This window comes from Heloderma suspectum, chromosome 3 (genome assembly GCF_057233095.1).
Source record: "Heloderma suspectum isolate Gila_16-S chromosome 3, 16-S_ref, whole genome shotgun sequence".
NCBI lineage: Eukaryota > Metazoa > Chordata > Lepidosauria > Squamata > Helodermatidae > Heloderma > Heloderma suspectum.
Genome location: NC_139460.1, coordinates 119,595,759 through 119,623,100, shown reverse-complemented (window position 1 = coordinate 119,623,100; position 27,342 = coordinate 119,595,759). Strand labels below are relative to the sequence as shown.

The 27,342-nt window shown below is 42.6% G+C and overlaps 1 protein-coding gene across 1 annotated transcript; it reads right to left on the bottom strand.

Moving 5' to 3' along the window:
• Positions 1-796: 796 nt before the first annotated feature.
• Positions 797-27,144, bottom strand: CRLF2 (cytokine receptor like factor 2). The gene is made up of 11 exons (XM_084845520.1): positions 26,934-27,144; positions 21,475-21,601; positions 17,185-17,351; positions 15,388-15,524; positions 12,833-12,983; positions 10,181-10,298; positions 8,407-8,491; positions 7,253-7,344; positions 3,798-3,843; positions 2,038-2,102; positions 797-896 (listed from the first exon to the last, which is right to left on the bottom strand). Exons 1-11 carry the CDS (start codon positions 27,142-27,144, stop codon positions 797-799), a joined length of 1,299 nt encoding a protein of 432 aa, XP_084701646.1.
• Between the last annotated feature and the right edge of the window lie 198 nt (positions 27,145-27,342).

The following is a 27,342-nucleotide window of genomic DNA, read 5'->3' as shown; positions in this document are numbered from 1 at the left end:
GCCCTGGTTAGTACTTGGATGGGAGACTGCCTGGGAATCAGGCTTCCTGCATTGAGCAGGGGGTTGGACTCGATGGTCTTGTAGACCCCTTCCAACCCTATGATTCTATGATTCTACTGGAGAATTCCACAGGGAGGTCATGGCACTCCTGTTCCATGGGCTGGAAAAAATACCACTTTTTTTTTTTGCTTTTGGGGAAAACATGGGATAGGCAGGGGTAAATGGCAGGAGATGCCCTGGAAGTTAGCAACATCATCAAAAAGGCCTGCGAACTTCCACAAGTGAGCAGTCTCAATAGAATGATAAAAGCTCCGTGTGGAGAATCCCTATGTATTTCTAGATTTTTCGGTGTAACCTGTGGTCCTAAACACAATTACATGGGAGTAACTCCCAGTGTGTTAAGTGAAATTGCTTCTAAATAATAGGCTTAGAACCACAACCCGAGTCTGAAATTTTGAATAGTGCTGTAAAAGTTGCATAGAAAAAACCCAATCAAATAAAATAATAAGCATCCGCATATCTCATTGCCTACCAGAATTGGGCATTGGTGTGGGGGGAGAATGGGCCTCACATAACACAAGCAAATAACAACAACACATATTACCTAACAGTTTTTAAGAGATTGTATGTTTCCATTACTTTTATTTCTATAATCTTTTTAAAAACGTAGTAAGCAACTATTACATTGCCTTATATTGCAAGATCAAAAGGGTCTGCATTTAATATTTTGTAGGGGCAATTGTTCATGTGGTTTGAGATTATGTCTTTGGAACATCAAAGTCTGTTTCCTCCAGTGTCACCCTTGGGCAGATCCTGTGATCACATGGAAACTATTGCTAAGATTTAGGCTGGCTTTTATGTGTAGGAAATATCTCCTTGCTAGAATGGGCTGCTGCCTGGGGAAAAGAAGGAAGTGAGGGAAGAGGTTAACATACACCTCGATATGAACAGAAATTTAAGGATGGATCTTACTTTGAATTTATATTATGGGCAACTAAAGCTGAAATGAATTTGCTCCTTTAAATTTTCTTCAAATCTCCTCTGTAAATTTTGATGTTGAACATTCACCAGCTACTTAATATTTGGCAAACATTCACTAAAGATTTTTTATTAGCAAAATTTGGTGTCAAATGATATTGGGCTGGATCCAGATTTAGTCATACTTGTTAGTCTCAACCAACCATGAGTCACTTAAGTCTCACTGATACAACAAAACACATATACACCCAAGAAAAAGATTTTCAGGAGAAAAATAGGCTCCATTGGAAAATTTTCGGAGTGGAAATTTGACTGTTCCCTAGGAAGATAGAAACATCCCCTTCTGGACAAAAGAGGGTGAAAAAGGGCAAGCAAGATGGTGCCAAAGTCCATATATTGATATTGTTTTGGTTGGCATTCATTCTTGTCATAGAACCCCACCCACACATGAACATCCATTGTGATACAGTGCATAAGACATTTGAGGGATTTCTAGACAAAACAACACGGAACAGGTTTTTTGCTGTTCATTTTTCCAAAATACCCACAGGCATTTGGCCATATTATTAGAGTTACAGGAATACAGTAAAACATCTGCTATTACTATTATGGATTTTGCCTCTGTACTTCTGTGTGTGTGGTCTGATAAGTCATAGACATATCTAAATGCGATATTACAGTTTTGCTCTTGATGCAGAGGTTTTGTTACAATGCTTCTGCCTACAGAGATCTGTTTAAAGCCCAAATTGTGAACATATGGAAAAGCAGGCATGACACATAATCCAATGCTAGAAACTTAGAAAGAACATCGGTACAATTCTTACTCTTTTGCTTATGATAGGATGGATATCCATTGACTCAGTCAAATCCCTAGAGACCTCCATACAAGCCTTTATTTGAGGTCACCTCTATCTTGTGCCTCATTATAAACCAGGGGTGGGTAACCCTGTGGCCCTCCAAATGGCTTGACATACAACTCCCATTATCCCTCACCATTGACTATGCTGGCTAGGGGTTATGGGAGTTGTAGGCCAAAACATCTGGAGGGCCACAAGCTACCTTCTCCTGTTGTAAGCTGTACACTCAGTTGGCCTCTTGGTGATGTCAGCCACCATGTGCCACATCTGAATGGTTATGGCACATAGAGCATTGTTCTCTATGGCTGCTGCCCAGCTGTGAAATTCTCTTCCCTCAAAGAACTGACAGCCCAAACCTGTGTGTTTCCTGGAAGTAAAGGATCTAAACATTGGCTTTCCCCCATGTGAGCCTGCCTGTTGTCTGGGGATCATCCAGTAAGGCCCTTCTCCCATTCTATATAGTTTAGGTAGATGATAACCAGAGAGGGTTTTTTCTACAGTGGTACCTCAGGATAGCAAAGCTATTTCTCCCTCACTGTATATTATGTGCAGATGCACACTATTGCCAATTTACCATGGAATAGGGCATTGCAAGAGCAAAGGTTGCAGTGTGATTATGACATGCTTTGACTGATGAAACAGAAAGGCATGAGGCGGCCAAGTTACCTCATCTCACTCACAGGTTCACATGGCCGTTTAATAAGCTATTGCAAAACTGGCTCATAAGTTTTTCTTCCCCGCTTCATGCTTCTTTTCTGAGTTTACTCAATTTGTATACCTCAGGGTGATTTTTTTTCCCCCAGATGGATAGCCCTCTTATTCTGTTGCAACAAAAACAACAAGGAATCTTGTGGTTGTGGCACCTTAAAGGCTAAGAAATTTATTCTGGCATAAGCTTCCATTGGAACTTGAGCATGCTCCAGGAGAGAGCACAGGACAGGAAGGCCTGGCATGCTATGGTCTATGGGGTCACGAAGAGTCGGACACAACTGAACGACTGAACAACAACAAAGCTTCCATTGACTACAGTCTACCTCAGCAGATGCATGCAGTGTTGATCCTGAGTTGCAGGCATATCGCTGGGTGAGGGTTGTTGTTGTTTTTAATTAACATCAGCAATTCAAGAAAGGCAACTGAGAAAGAAAGGCAACAAAAAATATGATGGTTCATCCAGCAGGCTTCATAGGGTGCAGGCTCTTGTGCTGTTCTTAACATTCTCTCGTCTTTTATGGCATCATCACCTCCACATGGGGCCTGAGTGGGCAACTTTTTTATCATTCATTAAAGTAGTTTCCCCCTTAACAAAAGAACGTAAGAAGGGCCATGCTTGATCAGACCAAGGAGCACCTAATTTCACATGCAAAATAACCAATTTGGAGTAGGTCTTTTGGAGTATGGATTAGAAGGGAGAGATTTTTTGAGGCATCAAAATATGCAAATATTTCACAAAATATGTAAATAAATAAAATATGAGAAATATGAGAAATATGAGAAATATCAAACACCTTTGTTTGATAGCTGTACTGTGTAACTGCTATTCATATATATGTACTCATGTCTGTGTCTGATCAATTAACCACAATTAAAGCTGCAACTGTCTCATTTTTCTACAGAAGAAATGCTTTCTCATTCTCTATGGATCAATATAGCATAACATCAAACTTCTTGAAGCTGATATCAAAGCATGCCTATCACTTTGTACAGTTACATTTCCAAAATGGCCTTAAACGTGCTAAGAACACCCCCATTCTGGTAGCAATTTTGGCTTGGAAAAGGTTATTTATGGGATTTCTTCATCACTCAGAAAGGATTTTGTCAGCAAAACTGGCCATATGAGCTCAGGGGAAGGAGACTGCAGGCAACCCAGCCATAAACTCTCTGAGGCTAGTTTCTTGCATTCATTTGTGATGTGATAAATTCATCATAAGGTGATATGACATACAGAGAAGGTAAGGGACTTACCTTTCTCAATTTAACTTTGGCATACTCGAGGTGCACTGTCTCAACACTGAATCAGGTCAGGGAGAGTGACCACATCAGGCTTTGTCTTGCTTCTTTTCCTCTTTCAGTTTTGCACAGCCACCTTTTATTAAGCACCAGGTTAAATTCAGCTGTCATGAAGCTGCCACTGAAAGTCAGACCTTTGGTTTGTCTTGCTTACTGTTTTCTGCACTGACTGGCAATAAGTTTCAGGGTCTCAGACAGGAGTCTTTCCCAGCTCTACCTGGAGATGAGACCCTCTTATTAACAGCTGTGTTGGTTGACACACTTGTGTGCACTTGCATGTTCAAATCAAGTATGGATATGGGATCACAGTGAACATCCTAGGATGAGAGCTACTGTATCTCTTACAATTAGCAATACTTCTAGGGGGTTGGACAATTGGGGATACCAGAACATCCAAACTGCACCTGGTTGGAGAATCTTGCGCAGAACACTAAATGTTGTACAGATACTTAAGAGCTCTTAATGGTGAAAATGTAGAACAGTTGGTTCTACAGTTTGTAATCAATTGTCTGCATACATGCAGCATGTTTGGAGGGAATATGGGAATTATTTTTATATACAAAATGTTATTGACCCTTTGGTTGAGTTTGCCAACCCTGAGTAATGGCTTGTATATTTTAAATACGGGACTAATGCAAAAATGAGCATGGATTTCTCACTGGCCTTTCTTTTTGCTCATTAAATCCCAAGAATTTATGCAATGACTTTCTGTCTCCCACGTGCTTTTATTCTGTTACTGTGGACAGGTCTATATTAGGGACCAATTAGATCTCACAGTCAAGGCAGAATTTCCAATGCATTTGAGGCAATGGGGTGAGGAGGGATGGGGGAGGGAACAGCTTCTCAACATTCAGCCCAGTCCAGCAGAAAAGAGGAGGATCAGACCTAATTTGTTTTGACAGGATTTTGCAAGAGAAGAGCACAGAGGGAGACTAGTTAGCCCACTTCAAAGCTTGTCCTCAGACTTGATTCAGTTATACTTATCCAAGCCTAAAATGTACGTATGTGTGTATGCACACCCTGTGTAAAATTTAACCTCTTCAGTGTCACAGTGCAGTGTGTAGATATGTACCAATGTGAAGAGAGCATCACTGCCTTTTCCTCTCTTGTGGTATTCTATAATGGATACAGCTTGTTTCTCTTGTTTAAAGGGTTATAGTTAAGCAAAGAATAGAATATGGGAGTTTCTTCATTTTGAAATGTATGGCAGCTTCTGAGCCAGTCTAAAAGAGAGCAGGCAGGGCTATGTATTGTCTCCTGAGAAAGCATCCTTGATTGCTATTTCTCTTTAGCATTGGCAATTCCATGCATGAGTCATAATTCAAAATCCTCTAGAACATGTTCGCTGAATGATCACTTCCATATTTTCTACCACTACTGCAATGCTTACTGCCGTTTAAAGCACATTATTTAACATTCAGAGTCTTCTAGGCACAGAATGCAGAAGTGGCACATGCAACATGCTGAGGAGAGGACAGAAATGAATGTGTGGCCAAAACCAGGTGGCTGCAGTTGGGGAACTGATCTGTCGTTGCTTCAGTCAGTGGTTGTGCCACAAATGATGATGGTGAAGTTCTGCCACCTTCAGACAAACTGTGTCTTCTCAGTTTCTAATGTAAGAACATTGCAAAAATCAACATATTTTGAGAAAACATGGACTGGCTGAACATATCCTGTGCTCCAGTTCTTACATTCAGCTGGAAGTGGGGTTGAAATACCAGGAAGGGACTACAAAAGCCCCTCCTCGCCATTGTGTAGATACTATGAGTGTGCACTGGGCTTTCCATCTGAGCACGTGATTACAGGGAAGCCTGGGCTGTGAGGTTCTCCCCCTGGCCCCCGCTGCCTTTTTTTGAAGGAGATCACTGTGCAAACTGGGCCTCCATGTGGAAGGCCTGGATCACACAGGAGATTATCTAGGTGGTAGAGGAGGGGGGCTGCTCCACCATCATGTTATTTCATTGCTGTCCCTGGCTGAATGTACGAACCATGGCTCTGTCTCTCAAACAGCTCATTGCAAGCTCAGGATCCAACTCGCAACAGCTACTACCATCTAATTTTTAATGCCGGGCGGGAACCAGGCTTGTATGCACCTTCAGCATAGCGCTGCTATGGGACCGCTGGCACAGGCCTGGACCGCTGCCACCATCAGAGCTCCACCTGGTATTGCCATCACTTGCTGCCACCACTCAACATCCCCCCCCAGCACTGTTACAGCTGCCAGTCACTCATCCTGTCACCCCTTACAAGCTTACCCAGTGACAGCAGTGCATTCTGATGGGAACCAAGGGGATGCTCTGCTCCAATCAGTGCCAGGCATCACATTTTGGGCTGTAAGATGGAGATGACTGGTGCCCACTGAAATTGAGCAGCAGCTTGGCTCAGATCCAAATCTGCTGCTGCCACCCACTGCAGCACCAATGAAGAGCCCAAATGACAGCTGCAAGGTTGGGTGGGGGCCTGACAGTGGCAGAGGTAATGGTGGGTAGACTTGAGCCCTGGTGTGCTCTTCCAGGGCACCTGGAAATTGCCCAAGTGCTGACACCAGGACCTGATATAATGCCAATAATGCACATAGTTTCACAATGCAGCTTTACTATATGCGTCAAATCCTTTCACTAAACCTGACAGCATCAACTTTATGGCTAATCTAGTTCTCATAAGAAGGACCATGCTGGATCAGACCAAAGGCCTATCTAGTCCAGTGTTCTGTTCCCATGGTGGCCAGCAAGAACACTGTAGGAAGCCCACAAGCAGGACATGAGTGCAATAGCACCCTCCCACTCGTGTGCCTCAGCAACTGGAACACAGGGGCATACTGCCTCTGATACTGGAGGTAACATATATGTAGCTATCAGTACTAGTAGCCATTGATAGCCTTCTCCTCCATGAATCTGTCTAATCCCCTTTTAAAGCTGTCAAAGGATGTAGCCATCACTACATCTTGTGGTAGAAAATTCTATAGTTTAACTATGCACCGTGTGAAGAAGTGCTTTCTTTTATCTTTTAATTTTTACTTCCCTCCATTCGGCTTCACTGGATGACTCTAGGTTCTGGTATTATGAGAGAGAAAAATTATTCATATTCATTTTCTCCAGGCCATGTATAATTCTATATATCCTGATCATGTACTTTTTTTACTTCCTTTTTTCTAAGCTGAAAAGCCCCAAGCATTGTAACCTTTCCTAAGTTGCTCCAGCCCCTGATCATGTGGGTTGCCATTTTCTGCACTTTTTAGACTGTTGGAACACCAACACTGCCTTTACTGGCATATCTACCTTCAGCTCATAAGCTTAGACCTCCAAAGAAGCAGCTAGCAGGCATTAAGGTCTCCCTCGCCCAACTCCAACCCCGCCTCAATTCATGCTTGGCATTCAAGATACATTACCTCTGACTTCTACTTTGCCTACTTGGAGATTTTTTCCTCTTCAATTATACATTCTTCTTCTACACTTTCTAGCTTTGTTTGAACCAACACATTCTCAGTTTTGCTAATCCACTCCTTAAAAAAAAATTGAAATGTAGATACAATTATTTTTAAACAGTAGCTCTTTTTACTAGGCATGTTCAGCTAGTGCAGCCTTCCCTAACTTTGGGTCCCCAGATGTTGCTGGACTGCAGCTCCCATCATCCCTGATCACTGGCCATGTTGTCTGCAAACCCAAGGCTGGGCAAGGCTGAGCTTGTGTTGAACCAGTTTAAGGCTCATGAGTGTAAGTTACAGCGTTACAGTGGTTCTGATCCTACCTGAAGGGTTAGTTCCACAGGATAGCATCAGGGAACTTTTGTTCAGCCCCATATCTATTAAGCTGGGGGTGCTGTAGGGTTCCATTTTGTCCCCATGCTGTCTAACACTGCTATGAAGCCACTGGCTAAGATCAACAGGTGTTTGGAGTTGGGTGCCATCAGCACCTGATGGTACCCAGCTCTATTTCTCCCTGGCATCAAAGTCAGGCGGGGCTGTGAAGATGCTGGACCAGTGTCTAAATGCTGTAATGGGCTGGATGAGGGCCAATAATTGTAGCTGAATCCTGACAAGGCAGAGGCTCTGTGAATTGGTGGTTCCCAGGTCTGGGAATTGGTAAGTGACCTGCCCTGGATAGGGTTGCACTCCCCCTGAAGGAGCAGGTACATCACTTGGGAATACTAGATTCATCTTTGTCACTGGTGGCTCAGGTAGCCTCAGTGGCTTATAGTGCCTAAGGCCACCTAGTGAGTTCATGGCAGGATCTGAGACAAGATCTGAATGGGGGACTTTCTAATTCATAGCTCAGTTTCTCAGTCACAACAATGGAAATGAATTATCCCTGCATAACACAGTAGATACCAAAACATAACACAGCTGATGGTGTGTGTTTTTTCCCAGCCATCCATGGTTCTAGATTTGCCTTCATCTCAAAATCAACATAATCTCATGTGTGTTATAAATCAGAGTAACTGTGTTGCTCAGCACATAAGAAAGCGTGTATTTTTCAGAGGAACCCATCTATCAAAATAGTTTTGAAAAAGGAAGAAAATCAAACCCTTATGGAAAGAAATTTCAAGAAAATATTTGATACTTTACCTGGAAGTTCCCATTGTGATCACTGAACAATTCAGAATATATATTTTGGGGGTCTGGTATAACAGGCATAAGGGTTTTCCTGATTCTGTAAAAAGATCATTTAAAAGATTAGGATAAAGATCTATGATAAAAAAGAAAGAAAGAAACCTGAGGATTAGGGATTAAAGTCAGAGGCTAGTCACTTTAAAAGGATCTCAGATAAGCAGCCATTCAACTTCCCTTACACATAAGGTCAGGGTGAGGAACAGACTTGACCAATACGTTCAGCACTGTATTCACCCTTATCATGACTTGAGCAACCAGCTTTGAAACTGAGGAATTTCTGTCCACATATATGAATCCCTTTCACAAATTAACCATATGGCCATACTTTTCTGCAGTAATATTTTTTATATATATTTGTGAAATACTCATCATTAAAAGAAGCAGGATCTGTAGAACAGCAGAGCTTCTCCAAAGCACAGGCACACTATACCCCATTGGAGTCCTTGTCAGTGAAGGCTGGGCAGGTAAGGTATGAAACGACTTCAGATGCAGTGCTTTAATTTTATCCCATGTGGGTGAATGGAAGCCACAGGCCCTGATTAGCTAGAAGGCTTTATATAAATGTCCTGTTTGGGGGAACACCTAGACTGTGAACAGTCTGTCTGTGGCCTGTTTGCCATTGTCGTAAGGCAGGCACGGGGAACTTGCCAACAAGTCCCATCAGCCTTAGCCAGAACAGCCAAAGGTGAGGGCTAAAGCGGATTGTAGGTCAAAATATCTGGAGGGTCACAAGTTGTCCACCATTGCCATAGGGCTTCCTCTGAACCTTCACCAGCAACCTGGCCCTGGCTGATGCCACTTTCTCTGCCTTGTTCTTTCTGCCCTGAGTGGAAAATACTTCCTTTCTGATAATTGACAGCTTCTCACCCTATCACAACACTATATTTGTTCAAATCTTGATGATGTCATGGATTGTCCCAATGGGATCCAGATTCCAGCATGCACTTGGGAGTATTCTCAGCATTTCAAAACTGGAGGCCTATATCTGAGGATATTCCATCCCACCACAAACTGGCTGTAATCTGGGACTTGGTTTGGAGCCCATGTATGTCTTTTATGTGCTCCCATGTAAGGCAATGTCCATCATTTACTCCTATGGAGAAAAGTAAACTGTTGTACCTGAGGACCTGTCCTCTGCTAAGGATGTGTGAGAATTTTGTTTGGTCTGCATTTTTAAGCAAACAGACCTAGTTTGCACTTTGCGGATTAATGTGTGGACTGGAATGCAGTTATGCTTTGGACTATACACTTCTCCAAATTTTGTGATGCAGTTCTTGGCTTTAAAATGTGTATCAAAATATGGATTTTAGTGAAACAATATGTACAAGTAAAATGAGGATTTTAATACAGTTTGGATTTTAAAAAATGCACAGAAGGCTTATCTAAATGTGCTTGTGCTTTTAGAATGATGTTGTAAACCACTTCGGGATTTTTTAAATGGGAAATGGTATAAAAATATTTTAAAAACATACATATATACATACATACAAGATTGAAAACTGGCATTGACCAAAAACAGACTGATCTGACCATCCCTACCCTCCAACCCTTAGACTACCACTGGGCAGCAAAATCTCCACTAATGAGGATCCAACAGGAGAGATGCAATGCACCTTTGTCAGAGTGGACATTGCGCTCCATTACATTCCCACAATATCCTGTCAATTATAATAATGGGCATTTTGGTTGTAGTTGACAACAGGCTGTAAAAAAACAACCCAGCACTTACCTTTTCAACCTGCAAATAAACAGCAGAAGAACAAATATTATCAGGAGGCCAGCCATCACCAAAGTTAAAAGGATTACAGTATTTGACACAGGTGTGGAGTCATCAGTAGCACAGGAATCTTAGAGGAATCACAAAAAGCAAAGGTTGTTTTCTAGTGTACTGAAAAGCAGAAACATCAGATTCTTTAAAGCATATTGTTTGCCAGCTTTTTCATTTGAAAAGCAATTATACAGATATATGGAATAGCTGTATTAAAATATATCTCTTTAGACCACACTTCTTTGAAGCTTCACACTAAGATAGAATTTTGTATTGCTCAGTGATAGGAGTTATATCCTCGTGCTAGGGAGAAAGAACCATTCATTTTGCTTTCACACACACTGGTATGATGTTTTCTTGCTTGTCGGATAAAAAAATAAATCACTTACACTCCATTTATAACTAAGCACAATTCCAACAGAGCTCACCTATACCGTAATAGGAAAACTAGGTCTTGCATATGTTTTGAAAGCAAACCATCACAGAAAGGCCTGACAGTGGTTCATTGAAAGAAATAAAGTATGGCAAAATGTTGTCTAGAGACAACATTTTGCCATAAGAAAATAACACTGACTAAGTAAATTGTTTACTTCTCTGCGCTTTTTCTAGCTCTAGACTGGTTCACAGGGATGCCATGGAAAACAGGCTCTCTGTGCTGTATAATCCCCCTCACTGCTATAACGTTTGGAAGAGCCCTGATATGGCTTGGGGTTATGATGCGAGAACTCTCCTCAACTCAATTCACAACTCAACTTGGCAAAAAGCAAACAAGTCCCCCCCCCCCAAGTGGGAAAATAGGGAATTTTCACCACCCCAAGCTCTGTTGTGATTTTGAAAACCTCATGATGCTCCTTATTATGTCCTTGGATGTGCAATGGGATCCAAACACCTTCCCTTTCCAACTCACCTACAATCCCCGAAACCCTGCCACACTGCCCCCTTCACTTCGCCCAGATGTATCTGGCAATGACAGAGTAGCAACTGTGGCAGGACATGAGCCATGTTTCTCTCCAGTCCTCTGTGCAAGCCTTCCCACCCTCCTGGCATTTAGAACACTGTAACTGCAGATTTCCAGGTATCCTGGAGAATGACATTTCCCAAACTCCCGAGTGCCTGGAACCCTGCCATTGCAATGTTTTAGGTGTTAGGGAGATTGCAGAGGCAGGAACCTGAAGCAAGCCAGAACTGAACTCAGAAAGGCCCGAGTTCAGTTCATATTGGAGTGAAGCTTTTCAAACAACAGGAGTTCATATTCCAAACTCCCCAATTTCCAAATTCACTCTCTCATCACAAGTTTGCTGCCATCACATTATGAGTCCCTAAACTACTGCTCCTTATTCCTCGCAGCCAGAGAGAAGGCATGGAGTCTTGTAAGATAACGCTTCAAATGATACTGTATTTTCTAAGGTTATGGCAGGGAAGGAATTGTACATGATGGAAAACCATTCTTGGCAGCATCTCCATAGCAAATATAAAGTGTGCTCCAGTCTTTAATCCTCTCCCTCATGTCTCCATCCACACTGCAGAGGGCAGGAATTCTGCTCTCCATTTGAGGGTATTTCCCCCAACGGAGGTGTGGGTTGTCCTAGTTTCAAGCAGAGGGACATGGAGATCTTTACTGTATTGTAGGCTTAGGGTGAGGAAGCAAGTGTGTAATTCAACTCATTCCGAGATGTGAGGGCTTTTCACACGAGGCTTTTAACCCACACCTTACGAAGGCTTCTGCTTCTGGATTCTTTGTGGGATTAAGGTCAGCTCCTTTACACATTTTTTCCCAAAATTTTTCTTTCTCTGCCTTTCTATATGTTCCATTACACAACCACTAAGTTGTGGTGGTTATAGTGGAATTGCAGAAAGTGTTTCATTCTGCCATTCCGAGATATACTAGACTTTCCTTGTCCCCCCCTCAAAAAAAAAATTGGTTACAAAGCATGTGAGAGGCCTTTTGGATGATGACGTTGCGTTAAGCACCTGCAAACTACCGTGAGTGAGAATCATGAGTGTGCAATAAATGCCTCGTGTAGAAAGGCTCTATGTTAGCTCAGAGTCCCAATCCTAATGCAAGCCCACAATTCAATGGTGGGGAGTTTCCAGAAACCAGCCTCTTATCTGTGGCCCCAGGAGCAACATCCCATAATTAATCATTTCCCAATGATCCTCCACTTCTCCTCCTCCACAAACTGCTGCCAAAACCAGGGTTAGGAGGTTCTTCCTACCTCCAACAGGAGGTGCTGACCATTTTCTTCCTTTCCTGCCCCAGTCACCTGTTCTAAATTCTGCCCCCTTTTTTGTTTCTGAGAGCAATGGTACACCAACTCTCTGGACCTCTTTTGCACTGCTTGACTCTTCTACATGCTGGCACAAGGAGCTTTATCCTGTCCTCCAAATTTCAAATAGCTAGAGGAGGAATCCCAAGTACGAGCTCCTTCTCTGTGTCAGTATAGAACATAAACCAGGGACTCTATGCCAGCCACTTCTATGTCCTGTGCAGCAAATAGCACACTGTGAGAACAAAATAAATGATTAGCAGGAGAGGTAAGCAGTACTGCATGTTAACATTATCTAGGAATAGAAGGTGTCATCAAAAGGATTTATCATAACAATGTTTTTTACCTACGGAACTGCCATTTTTCCACAATGATTCTGCTCCCCATTCACTGGAGTAACCAACACCGCAAGTGAATTCCAGCCTGAATCGAAATGAGTAGCATGTCACGCTATCAAACCCTTGGGTTTTAATCTCGCAGCATTTCGCTTTCCTGGACTGAATGGCAAGAGTGTTGGTCATTAATACTTCTGTCCAATATATATTTTTCCTCTTCTAAGCTATCCTAATAGGATACAGTAGTAACCAAGATTATACACCAAAGGCTTTTAAAATATCCATGTCTTCAGTGCATATTTATAGTTTGTCTCTATTGTCAGTATTGAAAAACAAGTTGTGTTTTTCACTTTTTATCTCATTTATAACTTAATTACTTGCTCTGCAATTCAAAACATTATATTCTGACTACTCAAAAGTTTTCTGAAAGCAATCGAGACTTCTCACATTTCTATTTTTGAATAAAACATTTTTCATCTTATCTCTCTTAGTATTTTGTATTTTCTTTTCTGCTTCTGTCCCATCTCATATCCCAATGCATAACCTGTTACTGTCCTATCCCAAATACAGTTTGTGGAAGTAAGTTCCATGCAGGTGAATGGGACTCATTTCCACACTTGTCCTCTAACACACATAATAGGTAAGCATTTATTTTGTTAAGAATGAAGTCTGCTTCTCACACAACTTATTTTTCTTATACAGATATTTTCTTAATCTAAACATCATGTATGAAATTACCCTGAAAAGAGAAGGATGTGAGAGGCAGTTTAGTGTACTGTGATCTCCAATTAAAATCTGCATAGATGCTTCAAAAGTCAGCGACTGAAGTTATAAAAGTGGAAACAACCACGCAGAACCAATTAGAAAGAAAACTTCATAGTCTTGTCATTAAATAATTGGGAAAAGCTGATTCCAGTTACCATTGCCACTGGAGCATCCAAGGCCAAGGAGGAATTCAGCTACATCTCAAGGCAGTCCACCTGAGCCCAGGTGAGAACAAACTCCATCAATGACAGACAAATGCCCTTCCACTACCTGGCAACAAAGATTTCTTCCATTTTGTCAGAATTAAATCTCAGTTGGGTTCTCTGCATCTGTCTCCAACCTGTCTCTATCCATGGCCAAACAGTGGGACAAAGTGGCAGAACTGAGTGTCCTCTGTATATTGTTGACACTGCACACCCAAACGCCTCACAACCTTGCTGAGTAACTTCCATATATACACTGAACAAGAGAACCAATATATTGACCTGGTTCAGGTGTAACTATCTTGGTCCAGTAAACCATGGTTTAGGTGATGCTTACATATCCTGACAACTCCTCTCATTGGCAGAATGGCAGGAGACCCAATTTGTGTGAGGGGCAGGGCACAGGTGAAGCACTTACTTTGAATGAACAGCCCAGTGTGTCATTTAAGCAGTTCGTACCCGTGTGCTGGCCCCTTCATAGGTACTGTGAGCATGCCAAGAGGCTATCACCCACAGGGAAGCCTTGCTGATGTGCTAATGGTGCTTGCAAAGGGGCTGGTGCATAGGTAAAAATAATAATTAAAAATGCCACTGTCAAGAACTCCATTTTCTTTGTGTGCTCTAACTGTGTGTCTAACTCCATTTGGCCAGGCTGAAGCGGCAAGTAGTGTTGCAACCACATCTGTGTCTGTTATCTTGATATGCCTCTGGCCCTCAAGGCCACCGTAAAGACTCATTTAATTGAATTGCATGATCTCAGCTGTACTCCCGTGGGAACTTTCATCCCCCCCTGCAGGGTTTGGGAACACTGTTTCAGCCAGCCTGTGACTGGCCAACTAAGATCTTCCTTGAGTTGTCAGGGCTATGAGAATAAAAAGAGGGGGCTTCGTACTGCCCATTTGTCTTCATCTTCATGCTTCAATGTGCTTTCAGGCTTGTGATTCTCTGGATCCCAGATTGGGCCAGTTTGGGTGCCAGACTTCCATTTCTATGCCCTAGGGGTGTCCAGTAAGGTCTGAGTGTTCCCTGGCTCAGGCTGAGGTGGATGTAAGGGGTGATGGCAGCCTACTTTAGTAATTGTTTTGTTCCTGCCTACACTGCAGGGAGTTTGGGCAACCCCCTTGCCCCCTTCACAGACATACATGGCAGGGTGAAACCCTGCACTGCCTGCATCTCGTCTCTTGCCTCAATCAGCTCCCAGACTGAAACCAGTCTAAGCAGGACAAAGGTGAAGCCAACAATACATGGGCACAACACAACAGATATCAAATTGAGACAAAAATGAGGTTGTCTGCAAAATAAGCTGTATATTCATTGCAGCATGACCCCAATGGAGGCAGGCACAGCTGGGTCTCAAGCCATTTGCCATGTAGAACCCCTCAGCTGGACAACATTATGCAAGGCAAAGCTTTCTCTGTTGCTGCTGTCATCACAAGAAGAATTCACCAGGAGGTTCATCCAGTGTACATGAATGTGAAATCTGATGGAAAATCCGTCACAAGAAAAACCCAATTATTTATAAAAGAAAAAAACCCTTTCCAAGTTTTCATCTCCACTTTTCTCTGCTTAACAGAAAATTGCACCTAGCTCCTACCCACCTGCCAAACTTGACCAAATTTGCTTTTGTATTGAAGTTCCAAGTTCATACAAAGTTGATGTCCATGTGGGTTGTACTTTATGGTTACTTTATCATCTGCCCATTGAAAGGTTACATTTTCAGGTGGGTTGGGCTTGACTGGTGAAGATAAAATCAAATAGAAAATTTTTCTAGTTACAAGTGAGTTTGTTATAACTATTCAGAATGCTCCTTTCATTGTAGCAGTGCACATGCTTGATAGTTTGACCCTCCAAGAAGGCACACTTCTCTTGCACCATGCAGCACTCCATACCCCTGAATCATCGTAACATTATATATAAATTGTAGCAGCTGGAGAGACACAACACACATCCATAATATAACACCATGTGACTGAATGCTAAAGGAGGTATGTGAAGCTATTCAGCCCAATCCAGAGTCTTGTGCCTGGAGCTCCTGCCCTCACAGGCTGCCCCATCCATTTCAATAGAAGGAGCAGATCTGTGCAACCAAACAGGCATGGTGCTTCCTCCACTGAGGCCTTCTTCCCATTAGAAATCACTAGAGGAAGACAACGCGTTGAATGTGAATGTTTTGCTTCAAAATGTAATGTTTGAATGCTTTAGACTTGTTGGCATCTCGCTTGTTTGTATTTTGGCAAGCTTTAAATACAAAATCACGTAAGGCTTTCTAATGGGGGTGGGAAGGCCTCAGTTGAAGAAGCTGTCAGCAGCCAAATACAAATTGCTATTACATGTTACTTACCATGTGCTATAATATTAAAAATAGTGTAAGAAGTTAGGTATTAAATACTATCAAATCTTAAATAAGATTGCATGATAAGCCTCAAAGACTGTCAACTATGACGTACCAGTGGTTTCATACTACTTCCTGGGTAATTCTGGACTCTTTGGAAGCATGTCAGGGGTGCCACCACCACCACAAGAAGATGAGCAATGGAAGATAAGCTTCTCAGAAGGACATGTTGTCCCCTGCTGCTGATTTTCCTCAGCCATAAGCAGCCACAGGCAAATGTTGGGTATATATGCACACTGTCAGTTCACAATGGATAATAGCAAGGCCCAAAGGTATTCCACATGAACTGAGGTGCCTCTTAGAACCTCAGTGGGGAGCCTCAGGCCTGGGCCAAATCCAGCCCTCCTGGGGTCTCAGTCTGGCCCTCCAAGGCTCACTAAAAAGCCACACATTTTTCCCTGGCGACATCTACTTTCCTTTGGCCATCTATCATTTGGCAGTGTTTCAGGTTTTGCACTCTCCCATTCTAAATGGCTGAAATTCCTCTCCTAAGGCCTAGTTACTGGCAGTAAGAGCTTTAAACTCAACTATGCTGAAATGTTATATATATATATATATTGGCTCCACCCCTTTTGCCTTCAGCCCCACCCACCACTGGAGTGCAGCCCCAAGAGCGTCTCCAAAATTGAATCTGGCCCTCAGGCTTAAAGAGGTTCTCCACTCCTGTCTGAGAACATTCACTAGAATCCTTTGCATCATGGAGGGCTTCCTTGACACAAGTCTATGTGGAAAGGTGGAAAGCTGGAAACCAACTGGAAATACTATTGTCAAATACGAAAGACCATAGCATATAAATGTTTGAATATTGATGTTAACTATCACGGGGCATCAGCTGCAGAAGGCAAATATTCAGGTGCCCTGGGTATTTCTGGATAACTATCAACATTGAAACTCATGAGAGTTTTTTGGAATCAAAATTGTTCATGATTTACTTCTTTCTTTTTGGTAATAGCAGCCAACACTGACATGTGAAAAAGTAGGCTAATAATATATACTGACTTACAGAACTTCGAGGTATATTCTTTATTACCGGAGTAAAGCTCTTTTGTCCCATTTGTATCCCGGATAGAAATCTGAAACGCTTCATGTTTAATCTGAAAAAGACATGCAGTGTTGTATCCTTGGTCAAGGATATATTGGGGGCACTGCTTCCACTCTTGTCCATTAATTCTGCAATTGAAATAGCGATACTAATTAATGTGACAAAATTGCCTTCTATTAAAAGCAGGGGGCTGGATCCAAATTGAGTCTTACTTAAAACAGACCCACTGAAAACAACAAGACTTAAGTTGACCATGAATGATGCAAGTCCCATTGATTGCAATGGGTCTACTGTAAGTATAAAGGACTCTAGTTCCAACCCTGGGTGCTTGGAAATGCTTTAATGGGGATAATCCATTTCCATCCCTGTACACATAAAAGGGAATTCCTATCCTGGCAGATCCTGTGCATGCCCTTTGAGACCTACAGCAATGCATCCTTTTTACAACTAAAGTATATTATATCCCTGTCTATATTATTTTATAGCAAAATACTGAAGACTGCTCATTTTCCCCAGGTTCAAGAACCAATTTGGAGTCTTCATCTGTCAAAGATCTTTTCTTCCTTATTTTTTTCCTGAACTCTATTAGGATAATCCATTTTATATTACTAGGGTCATTCCTTTGTTTTCCAATTCCATTCTGGATGCTCTCTGAAAGTATCAAATTCTCCCCTGGCCCCCAAAATACACCTTTTCTAACAAGAGAAAGGTTTTCTTATTTTGCAAGACTTTAGTAAACTAACTGAAGATCTGTAAAAATCCTTGGGGATTTTATATATGCAAAAACGGGGAGGGGGGGAGAACCTTAGAGTTGCTGCTTCACTGTTCTGACTCAGTTGAGCTATTAGTAAAATGTTACAAGTTTTTAATTTAGTGTATATGGTGCTTTATACTGACTGTGCTCAAAGCAGTTCACAACGAACATTAACTTATCAAAATGCAACATCAAATTGGGAATAAAAGAATTTGTTAAAAAAAATTCAGATAAGATAAAAATCAACAATCCAATAAGGACAACATAAATGCAGCAGTGCAATGAAATGACTTAGTACATAAATACAAAGCAAAATCAGCATTATCAAGGTAAAACAAGCCAAAAAAAAGCCAAGCCAAGTGTGTTACTACTTAATGGCACTCTTGCTTTGGATCAAGGAATCTGTGCATTTCAGTTTCTCTCAGTTTCTCATTTTTCCATCTTAAGTTCAGTTCTTCTTGAACTTTTAGAATTTCTCCAGTCTTAAGTTGAGTTCATAGCAAACTTTTTTAAAAAAATTAAAGTTCACATGAAAATTCATAAGCATTTTTGCACACATTTCTCCTAATGCATGCATTTTGTATGCATTTTGCCTAATATACACATTTGTGCAAGCAACTGTCCTAATATAATGAATTCTTGAATGTTATTTTTCCTAATATACAGATTTTTGTATGCATTTTTTTTATTGCAGAACTCCTTCACAAAATTTGGAGAAGTGTGACTTTTGAAGCATGAGTTCGCACAGTGGTGCAAAATAAGTACATTTGCATTAAAATGAGAACTAGACAAATTTCTCCCCCATCCCTACTCTTGCTGCATGTCAAGGTGCCATAACATCCCGGCTTAAATACCAGGATCTTCTCATCAGTTGAGAAGGTTCACTGGCACAGCTGTCTGCCTCATTTCTCCTCCAAAGGAGGCTGACAGCTGCAAGAGGGAAATGCTGGGAAAGGCAATGACATTAAACCCTCTTTCCCAGTCTCCCAGATGTTCTGGCTGCTACTGAACTGTTCATTGCTTACTGTTCATTTACTATGCCATTCCTCGCAGTTAGGGTGTGTCTGTGTGGGTTTGTTTCAGAGGTTAGATCTGCATCTGATGCTCGATTGACCCACACTGTGTGATGGTTCTGGCAAAGATTTGAGTACAGTAGATAAAGTCCACACAAAAGCAGGAGTGAAATCAGTGCCGATTTCTGCTACCACACAACATTTTTACACTTAGGGGGCAAATTCACATTGCTTTGTTTCTACAGTAAGACATACGCTTAGGGAGCAATCCTATGGCTGCTAGATAATGGCTAGACAGCCATAGGATAGCTGGTTTTCCGGGAGCTGACCTTAGCGCCCATGCCCCAAGGTCGGTTCCTGGAGAACTGACCTTCCCCCACTTCTGCGCTGCCTTGGAGGCAGCGCAGAACAGCCCCATGCTCCGCGCTCATTAGAGGGGCACAGAGCAGCCAAAACGGGGCATGCTGGGGGGCATGCCAGGGCGAGGAGGGTGGAAATGCCTGTACGACACATCCAATATGTTGTACAGCAGCCTCCTCCCCCTCTCTGCCCTCCCGCAGCTAGACAGCTGCAATCGGCTGTCTAGCCATGAATGCAGGGCAGCTGACGCATGAAGGGGAAGATCCCCTTCGTGCTTCTCCTCCCCTGCATTGGATAGGCGGTCGCCTTCGAGTTCGGAGGCGACTGCCTATCTGAATAGGATTGTGCCCTTATTGTAATAAAGGGGGGGGGGACATGAACACCTAGAATGCGTCTCCAGATATGGGGGCAGCAGCTCACATTTCCAGGTTACAACGAACAAAAAGCAATGGTTAGCAGCTATTCCATAGGTGTTCTGGCTTATAAGGAATTGTGTGGCAAAAAGCTAAATTAAATGTGCAGACTATGCATAAATAGTCTCCAATAGTCTTTCAATACAAATGGCCCAAAGCAAGGAGCAGAGTAATTCCTGCCCACATTTATTACCAGCACAGTAACATGAACACTGTGCTGCTGCAAAAGAATCAAGGTAACAATAGGCAGTCCAATAAAACATTCATTTAAGACTGAAAGTATGCTTAGGGTTCACAAATGATTAAAATGATTTGAATGTATTCAAGGCATTTCTTTACTTCTTTAATGGCATAACATATTAACTGCACAGATTCTCCATACTTCTCCTGGGATGTAGGCTGGTATTCTTTCTTATTTTTATAGAGGTCTTGGTTCCTTTTTGATTACCACATTCCAAGGCAGGGTTAAAACTACCGTGCTGGTCATTGCGGGTATGAATTGTTCAGTGACTTGCTTTTTGGCATTTACATTTTTCTTAAATTTACCCAGTCAGCTCTGCACTTTTCATTGCACAAAGCCCCCTTTCATTTCTCCAATGGAAAACTCTTCTACTATAGACCCTTCTCTCGCAGGAAGCCTTCCTAACAGTTCCATCCATACATATCTGTACATAGCTCCAAATATCAGAATTTACTAGGATTTACTTTCCAGATGTTATTACCATGCTTACAATAAGCATCCAGGGAAAGAAGGATTATGGGACAGACAATATTGTAAAAGCCAAGTTCCTGAACATGCAGAGAAGAGAGAGAAGAAAGTCCAGGAAGGGGGTGGAGTCCAGTGGACATCCTCCTGTTCAGCCCCTTGGACACCAGTCTGCAGACCACAAGCTTACCTGACTCAGCATGTGCCAAGTCGAGTCAGCTCGGGAATCCCCGCTTACCCATGAGCCACCATTTATTGGAAAACCGCAGGTAAGCTTTTTATGTAATTGGCCATTTTGCACAAAATGGCAGCTGTAAATAGCACCATTTATGCAAAATTGCAGGCGTACACTGACAATTTTGTATGAATGGTGCTATTTAGGCCGCCATTTTGTGCAAATGGCCATTCATATAAAAAGCTTACCCATGGTTTCCAAAAAATGGAGCCTTGCGGGTAAGTGGGACACCACACAGTGCTTGCAGCAGACTGTCCAGTGGCTCGCACCACATGCCAGGGGGCCAGCAGGAGTCCGGAAAGTGGCACGCGAGGCAACAGTGGGTGAGTTTGGTCATCCCTAGCTCAAATTGGAGAGGGAGTATGAAATCCTTAATGAAAACCACAAGCCCCTTTTGACTAAAAGAGAATGATGGTGAAGGAAGGAGAGCACACCAAGCCCACATTTGTTTGGAATACTATTCTTCTCCCATTTCAAGGAATCATCAGCATTCAAACTTAGAACCTCGAGAGCCAGTGTAGCGTAATGGTTAGAGTGTTGGGCTGGCACTAGGGAGATGTGAGTTCTAGTCCCCACTTGGTCATGAAGCTCACTGGGTGACTTTGGGCCAGTCTCTGACTCTTAGCCTAACCTACCTCACAGGGTTGTTGTGAGAATAACATGGAGAGGAGGACCATGTAAGCCACCTTGGGTTTTGTGCAAGAGGGAAAACAACAAGATATAAATGTAATCACAAAAACCTTAGAGCAAGTCTAATTACCAGTACTTACGTATAAAACATTGTCACATTCTTGTCAGGAAAATTTTCTCTAACATCCCAGAAGATCTCCATCCTCTCATCATTGAAATTTTTAATTGTGTAGTTTTTAGAACATTCAGAGTAGTAATCTGTTGCATCTGAATGATTGCAATGAAAAAGAAAACACTGCAGCTGCAAAATAAAAGTTTATCAATCTGATCCCATTTAGATCTGTGACATACATACCTCACGACTAAAATGCTAATGTCTTTTTAGAATCCCCAATTCAGTGCGTAAAAGCAAACATGAAAAACAAAGGTGTGGATCCCAGGGGCTGCAGAGGGTTAGCCATGGATGCAGCAGAATTCTGAAGGCTGCCTTTCCAGCTGCATGCCTGTGTCGTACAGCTAGCCTCTGCCAAAACTCAGGGGAACTTTGGGCAAGGATGTCAATACAGTATAAGGATCTGTGTTTGAATAACCAAGGAACCCCTAGTACACATACAGGAAAATGCATACTTGCATGCATTTAAGATCCCATTGTATTTAAGTACCATCCAACACAAAGGATTGGATTACACATTCACATTCATCATTTGATGACAGCAGAGTGGAATAGTGACATGCATTTGAAGGACTCATCACAAATCAGGTATCACCATTAGAATTTTCATAACACCTCAAATCACTTCAAGCATAATGGTCCTAATGATCCTAATATAAGCTAACTCGGGGAAGTTGACTGAAGGAAAGGTCTCCACCCCCTTCCCTCCTGCAGCCACTTGTACCCGTCCCCCAAAAAGCTTCTTTGGTGGGTCACTCACAGGGCCTCCTGAGTAATGTGGGAAGGGGTACAAAAATGTTCTTCTGTGAACTTCCTTAAGTTAACTTATCTTAGGATCAAAGTCAAATCTGAGGTGATTCTCACCTCCTCCAGTAGTTCCCCTCTCTTCATCCCACATTGTTCAGGAGGGCCCCCGAGGGCCCCAAGAAGTTGGAGGGGGAATTGGTGTTTGTACGGGAAAGGATGGGAAACTTTCCTTCCATGAACTTCATTAAGTTCTTTAATCTTAGGAGTCAAGCCAAAGTTTTTTTCAATGGTGCCAGTTCACATATTCAACTGTCATCATTCATTGTTGAGTGATCAAGGATGGAAAGGTTCACACGGAGCCTTCCACACATTCAATGAAGATGCAGAAGGGGCTTCAGGGCTTCAAAGGAAGCACCCTGATTGGGCAGGGAGCCTTGCTGAGTTCAGGAGCCCTCCACATGTACATCCGTACATTGGAGAACTTCTCTCAAAGTCCACTGGACATTTGTCAGGGGAGGCAGTTTTCCAGCAGTGAGCAGGCTAGCCGATATAACACCATGGTCCTGTCCTCACATTCTTACAATGTGTGGAGGGGTTTGTGTACCCCTTATGTGATGAGGAATCAGTGTGCGCATGCATATGTGAACAAGCCCAATGTTAGAAAGAGTTTCTGCCTTGGCGAATCTGAAGTTTAAATGGCCACCATGCTAGAAAGAGCACTCTGCCAGTTGTCCTGGAACTGGAGAGCAGAAGGGAGGCACATTTTGGCCTCTGCCACTGGCCATGTGACCAAGGACCACTAAGAGGTTTAATCCCCTGCCTCCCAGGAAGAACATCACGGCAAGGACAAGACCAGCCTGGCCTCTTCCATCAGCCAGAGGGGATTTCTTGTGATAAGAGATTCTTATGATCTCTTATTGACTGTAAACTACTTGAACCTCCTGTTTAAATTCATTTACCTCACACAAGTCTTAGATAGGGAGTGATAACAACTTTGTATCTGCTTCCCTGCCCCCTTCCTCTGCTGAATCAGCTGGTTCAGCACTCTCTTTCTAAAACTCAGGCACTGGATCTGTCAGTGCTGCTACATTGTCACCAGTTTGTCAAAATAATATACCATTTTGAGAGAATAGTATGACAACCTTTGGATTTCTTGTAAGCCACAGACCTCCTGTTTCCATGTCATCTGAAGTGTAAAGGAACTCTCATGTGGTCTGGTCATGCACATGCTCAATGGCATCTGATTCTCAACATATTAGCCAGGGCCAGCATCAAGGGTAAGCATGTTTAGGTACTTGCTGATGATCCGCATCCCAGCAGAGGCCCACTGACAAGAGCCCCCTGGAGGTGCTCCTTCTCATTGCAACCTGCTTGTTCACATGCCTCTCACCCTGGCACAGACAACAGTGGTGGTGAGAACGAGGAGCAGTAGATTCCACTGCCGGTTTACTCCCTGGCTCTCTGCCTATCCAGCAAGCAAGGTGTAGCAATGATAAGAAAGAGGTTGAGGAGCAGTAGCAAGTGGTGACAATGGCAATGGCTGGGTTTGCATGATCATGGTCCCGCGATGGTACAAACCCACAGTTGGTTCTTTCTCCATAGGGTTCCTTCCCCGCCCCTGTGCGTACCGGTTGTGTGACTGCATTTTACAGAATTAACCATGATGCAGCATGGGTTGCCATGTTATCTGCACTTGGCACGCAGTGCAGCAGGTGTAGCTTCAAACCCACCCCATAATCCCTACTGCAAGTCATGGGTTGTAGGGTGGGACGAAGCCATTGTCACCCTGTCTCTAAAGCCTATCACTGCATCTCTACCCTTTTGACCTCTGGTGACAATATATATCTTCTCTTCTGCTCCCATAATATCTCTTCCAAGTATGACTGGTTCATCCTGGTCTGAGTTCAATCCCATGCTAGGGATGCTGGAAACTTCCACCGCAGACTCAAATGAGGCCGGATTCCAAAGAATCTGACCTCCAGAGTCCGTGGTGAACAAGCAGCTGCACTTACCCCCAAGTCTGGAGGAGTTCCTGCAGTGCGGCTCTCCAGCTCCCTATAAGACGCAATACACTAATGGCAGCCGCCATTTGCTTATCTCAGGAAATTTACAGCCATAAATGGCATATTGTATGCCATTTGTGGCTATAAAGCACTGACTTTGACCTAAATACCACCATAAACAGTTGCAATTTAGGTCAAAGTCGGCGCTTTATGGCTGCAAATGGTGTACAATACACCATTTATGGCTGTATTTTTCCCACGATAGGCTAATGGCAACTGCCATTAGTGTATTGTGTCTTATAGGGAGCTGGAGAGCTGCTCTGCCAATTCCAGTGGATGTGGCTGGGCTCCGGAGGATTCCGCCAGGCCCTGAGTAGCCCGAATTTCCCCTCCATGCCCCCACCTGGACCAGACAGTGGGGGGTTCGTGCATCACTATCCTACACTGTATAACTATATCCCTTCCTTTCCCCTCCATGAGATCTTCACCTCGGCCAGAGGAATCTCATTTGGACCCCGTCTGACTCCTTTTATTTTTACTGACCCTTGAGGAATTATATTTGCTGAGGTGATTAAATCCTCTGTGATCAGTGTGATTTCAGCATCAGTATCCAAAATTCCCAAATATCTTTTCCCCTCCACCAGAACTTATTCTCAGTCCAGAATCAAAGTCCAGAGCCTTCTCAAATCTGACTTGACAGAAATGTATATTCTTCTGTGGAGTCTCTCAATGCTTTTCAACAGTCTTTACCACACTGACTGAAGATGGTGTATATAAGATGTCTGTAAGGGCAGACATCCCTCCTCCCTGCCAGAAAGAATACTCAACTCCAACCGTCAGTTGTCTTGGACTGTAGAACTGAAGGGATTGTGTATGTGTGAATTTTTAATTTTTATGTTACCTGTTTCTTGTGAGCTGTCTTTTGCGGGGCATAAACCTTTAAAATACATAAAGAATAAATACATAAGACAAAATGAAAATCATAAAGAAAGAATCATAAAGAAAGAGTCATGAGCAATCCCACTTTGCAGATGAATTTTCCTTCCAGGAAATTTGTTACATTTCCCAGTATACAATATATAAATAGCCAAATGATCCTTTCTTTCCATCAGAATTCTTGCCTTAACAGCAGCAGCAGCAGCAAAACACTGATCTAACATTAAATTACACGTCCTGGGGTACTTCAGGAAAACCAAAGATACAATTCCCTCCAGTTTTACCTGTATCTTCTAGTTATAAACAACTGATTAGATCCCGACTTAGTCATACTTAGAGTAGACCCACTGAAATCAAATGGAACTAGTTATGACAAATTGAAGTCGCACTGATTTCAGTGGGTCTGCTTTAAGTATGATGAAGTCTGGATCCAACCCAATATTGTTTAGAGTTTAATGAACAAAAACAACAACCAAGCAAGTGGATAAGAATGCATTTAAATGTAACCTACCTTAGTAAAATATTTGTTACATGTTACAGATGTGCTATTTTAATAAAATCTTCACCCTGTTATTACTCAGTTCTGTCCAGAAAGTTTGTTTATTTGTTGGTTTATTACATTTCTATACCATACCCATTAGCCAAAACTCTCTGCGCAGTTTACAAGACTAAGCTTAAAACAATACAAAACAATGACATAGTACAGCATAATTTAAAAACAAAAGGTTTAAAACAGAAGAAAACCAAAGTAATAACCAAGCAGCAGTGCAAACATCTAAATACTTAACTAATGCAGAAAGTTGTCACATACTATATTAAGAAGCTTGAATCTTGCTTCCTCTGTCTTCTGCTTAAAATTGTTACATTTACCTCTAATATTTAATAGTACAAAAATCTTGCTCAATTTGTGTTGTGTTTTATTTTACAAACAGTCTCAACTCATAGTTGTAATAGTGGCCTGAAAACATTGTTATGTTGGAGACTGATTCAACTCTAATTTTCATTCAAGTCTTTGTACTTTTTTCTAAGCAAGAAATAAAATGATTGCAGGGTTGTAAATCATGTCATTTGTGTTAAAAACATATTATCTTCAAAGTTCAACTTACATTGTGCCCGTGACAGAGGTGCCAACAGGTTGCTCCAGAGAAGTACGGCAGCATAGTTGTGAACACCCCATCCCATACCTGGAAATATAGTCTGTGATTAAATTTTCATCAATGTAAGCCACAGCAATACTTTTTCTAGAACTAATTTTTATACTGGATATCTCTGTATCAAAAAAGCAAATCTAGAGGAAATGACTATAGGAAACCTTTGCAATAGTGAGAGCATGATAAGAGTTGTGTACATCAGGTTTCCGTTTTATGTGACTATAGGCCCCAAATGTGACTCCTCCTAAAAACCAGAGTCAGTACAATATATTTGCCAACTCCGGCATGGAATGTCTTGCATTTCCCAATGCCCCTGCTGGCAAAAGGCAACTGTGAGCTACTGCGGGTACCATCCCACAGTTTTGTACCCCTCCTTCTGCTGCCCTTGCAGTTTTCTGTAGCTAGCGTCAGTGCCGGCTCCAGGTTTGTCAGGGTACTTGGGCAAGACCCCTTCCTTGGTCCCCTTCCTTCAGCAAGTGTACCTTCTCATTGACTGGGTTTGCATGATCACGGGAGCAAAAGAATCCATCGTTGGTTCTTTCCCTGCCCCTGTGTGTGCCGGTTGTTGCAACTGTGTTTTACATAATTACCCACAACGCAGTGCAGTTTGCTAAGGCATCCAAACCCAGTGCGCAACATGGCGTGGCTGGCTTCGTCCCACCCTACAACCCATGACTCACAGTGGGGATTGTGGGGTGGGTTTGAAGCTACACCTGCTGCACTGCATGCCAGATGCAGACGACATGGCAACCTGCGCTGCATCACGGTTAATTCTGTAAAATGCAGCCGCACAACCGGCATGCACAGAGGTGGGGAAAGAACCCTATGGAGAAAGAACCAACTGTGGGTTTGGACCATCCCAGGACTGCGATCATGCAAACCCAGCCATTGCCATTGTCACCACTTGCTACTGCTCCTCATCCCCTTTCTTATCATCACTACACCTTGCTTGCTTGACAGGCAGAGAGCCAGGGAGTAAACAGGCAGTGGTATCTACTG

Coding starts and splice junctions, on each gene's coding strand:
- CRLF2 (XM_084845520.1), bottom strand. CDS start 27,144: ATGCCGGTTGTGCGGCTGCATTTTACAGAATTAACCGTGATGCAGCGC. Junction 21,602..26,933: donor CAAACTGCACTGCGTTGTGG/GTAATTATGTAA, acceptor GCAATCATTCAG/ATGCAACAGATTACTACTCT. Junction 3,844..7,252: donor GAAGAGGAAAAAATCTCCAA/GTAGGCAAAGTA, acceptor GACCTGATTCAG/TGTTGAGACAGTGCACCTCG.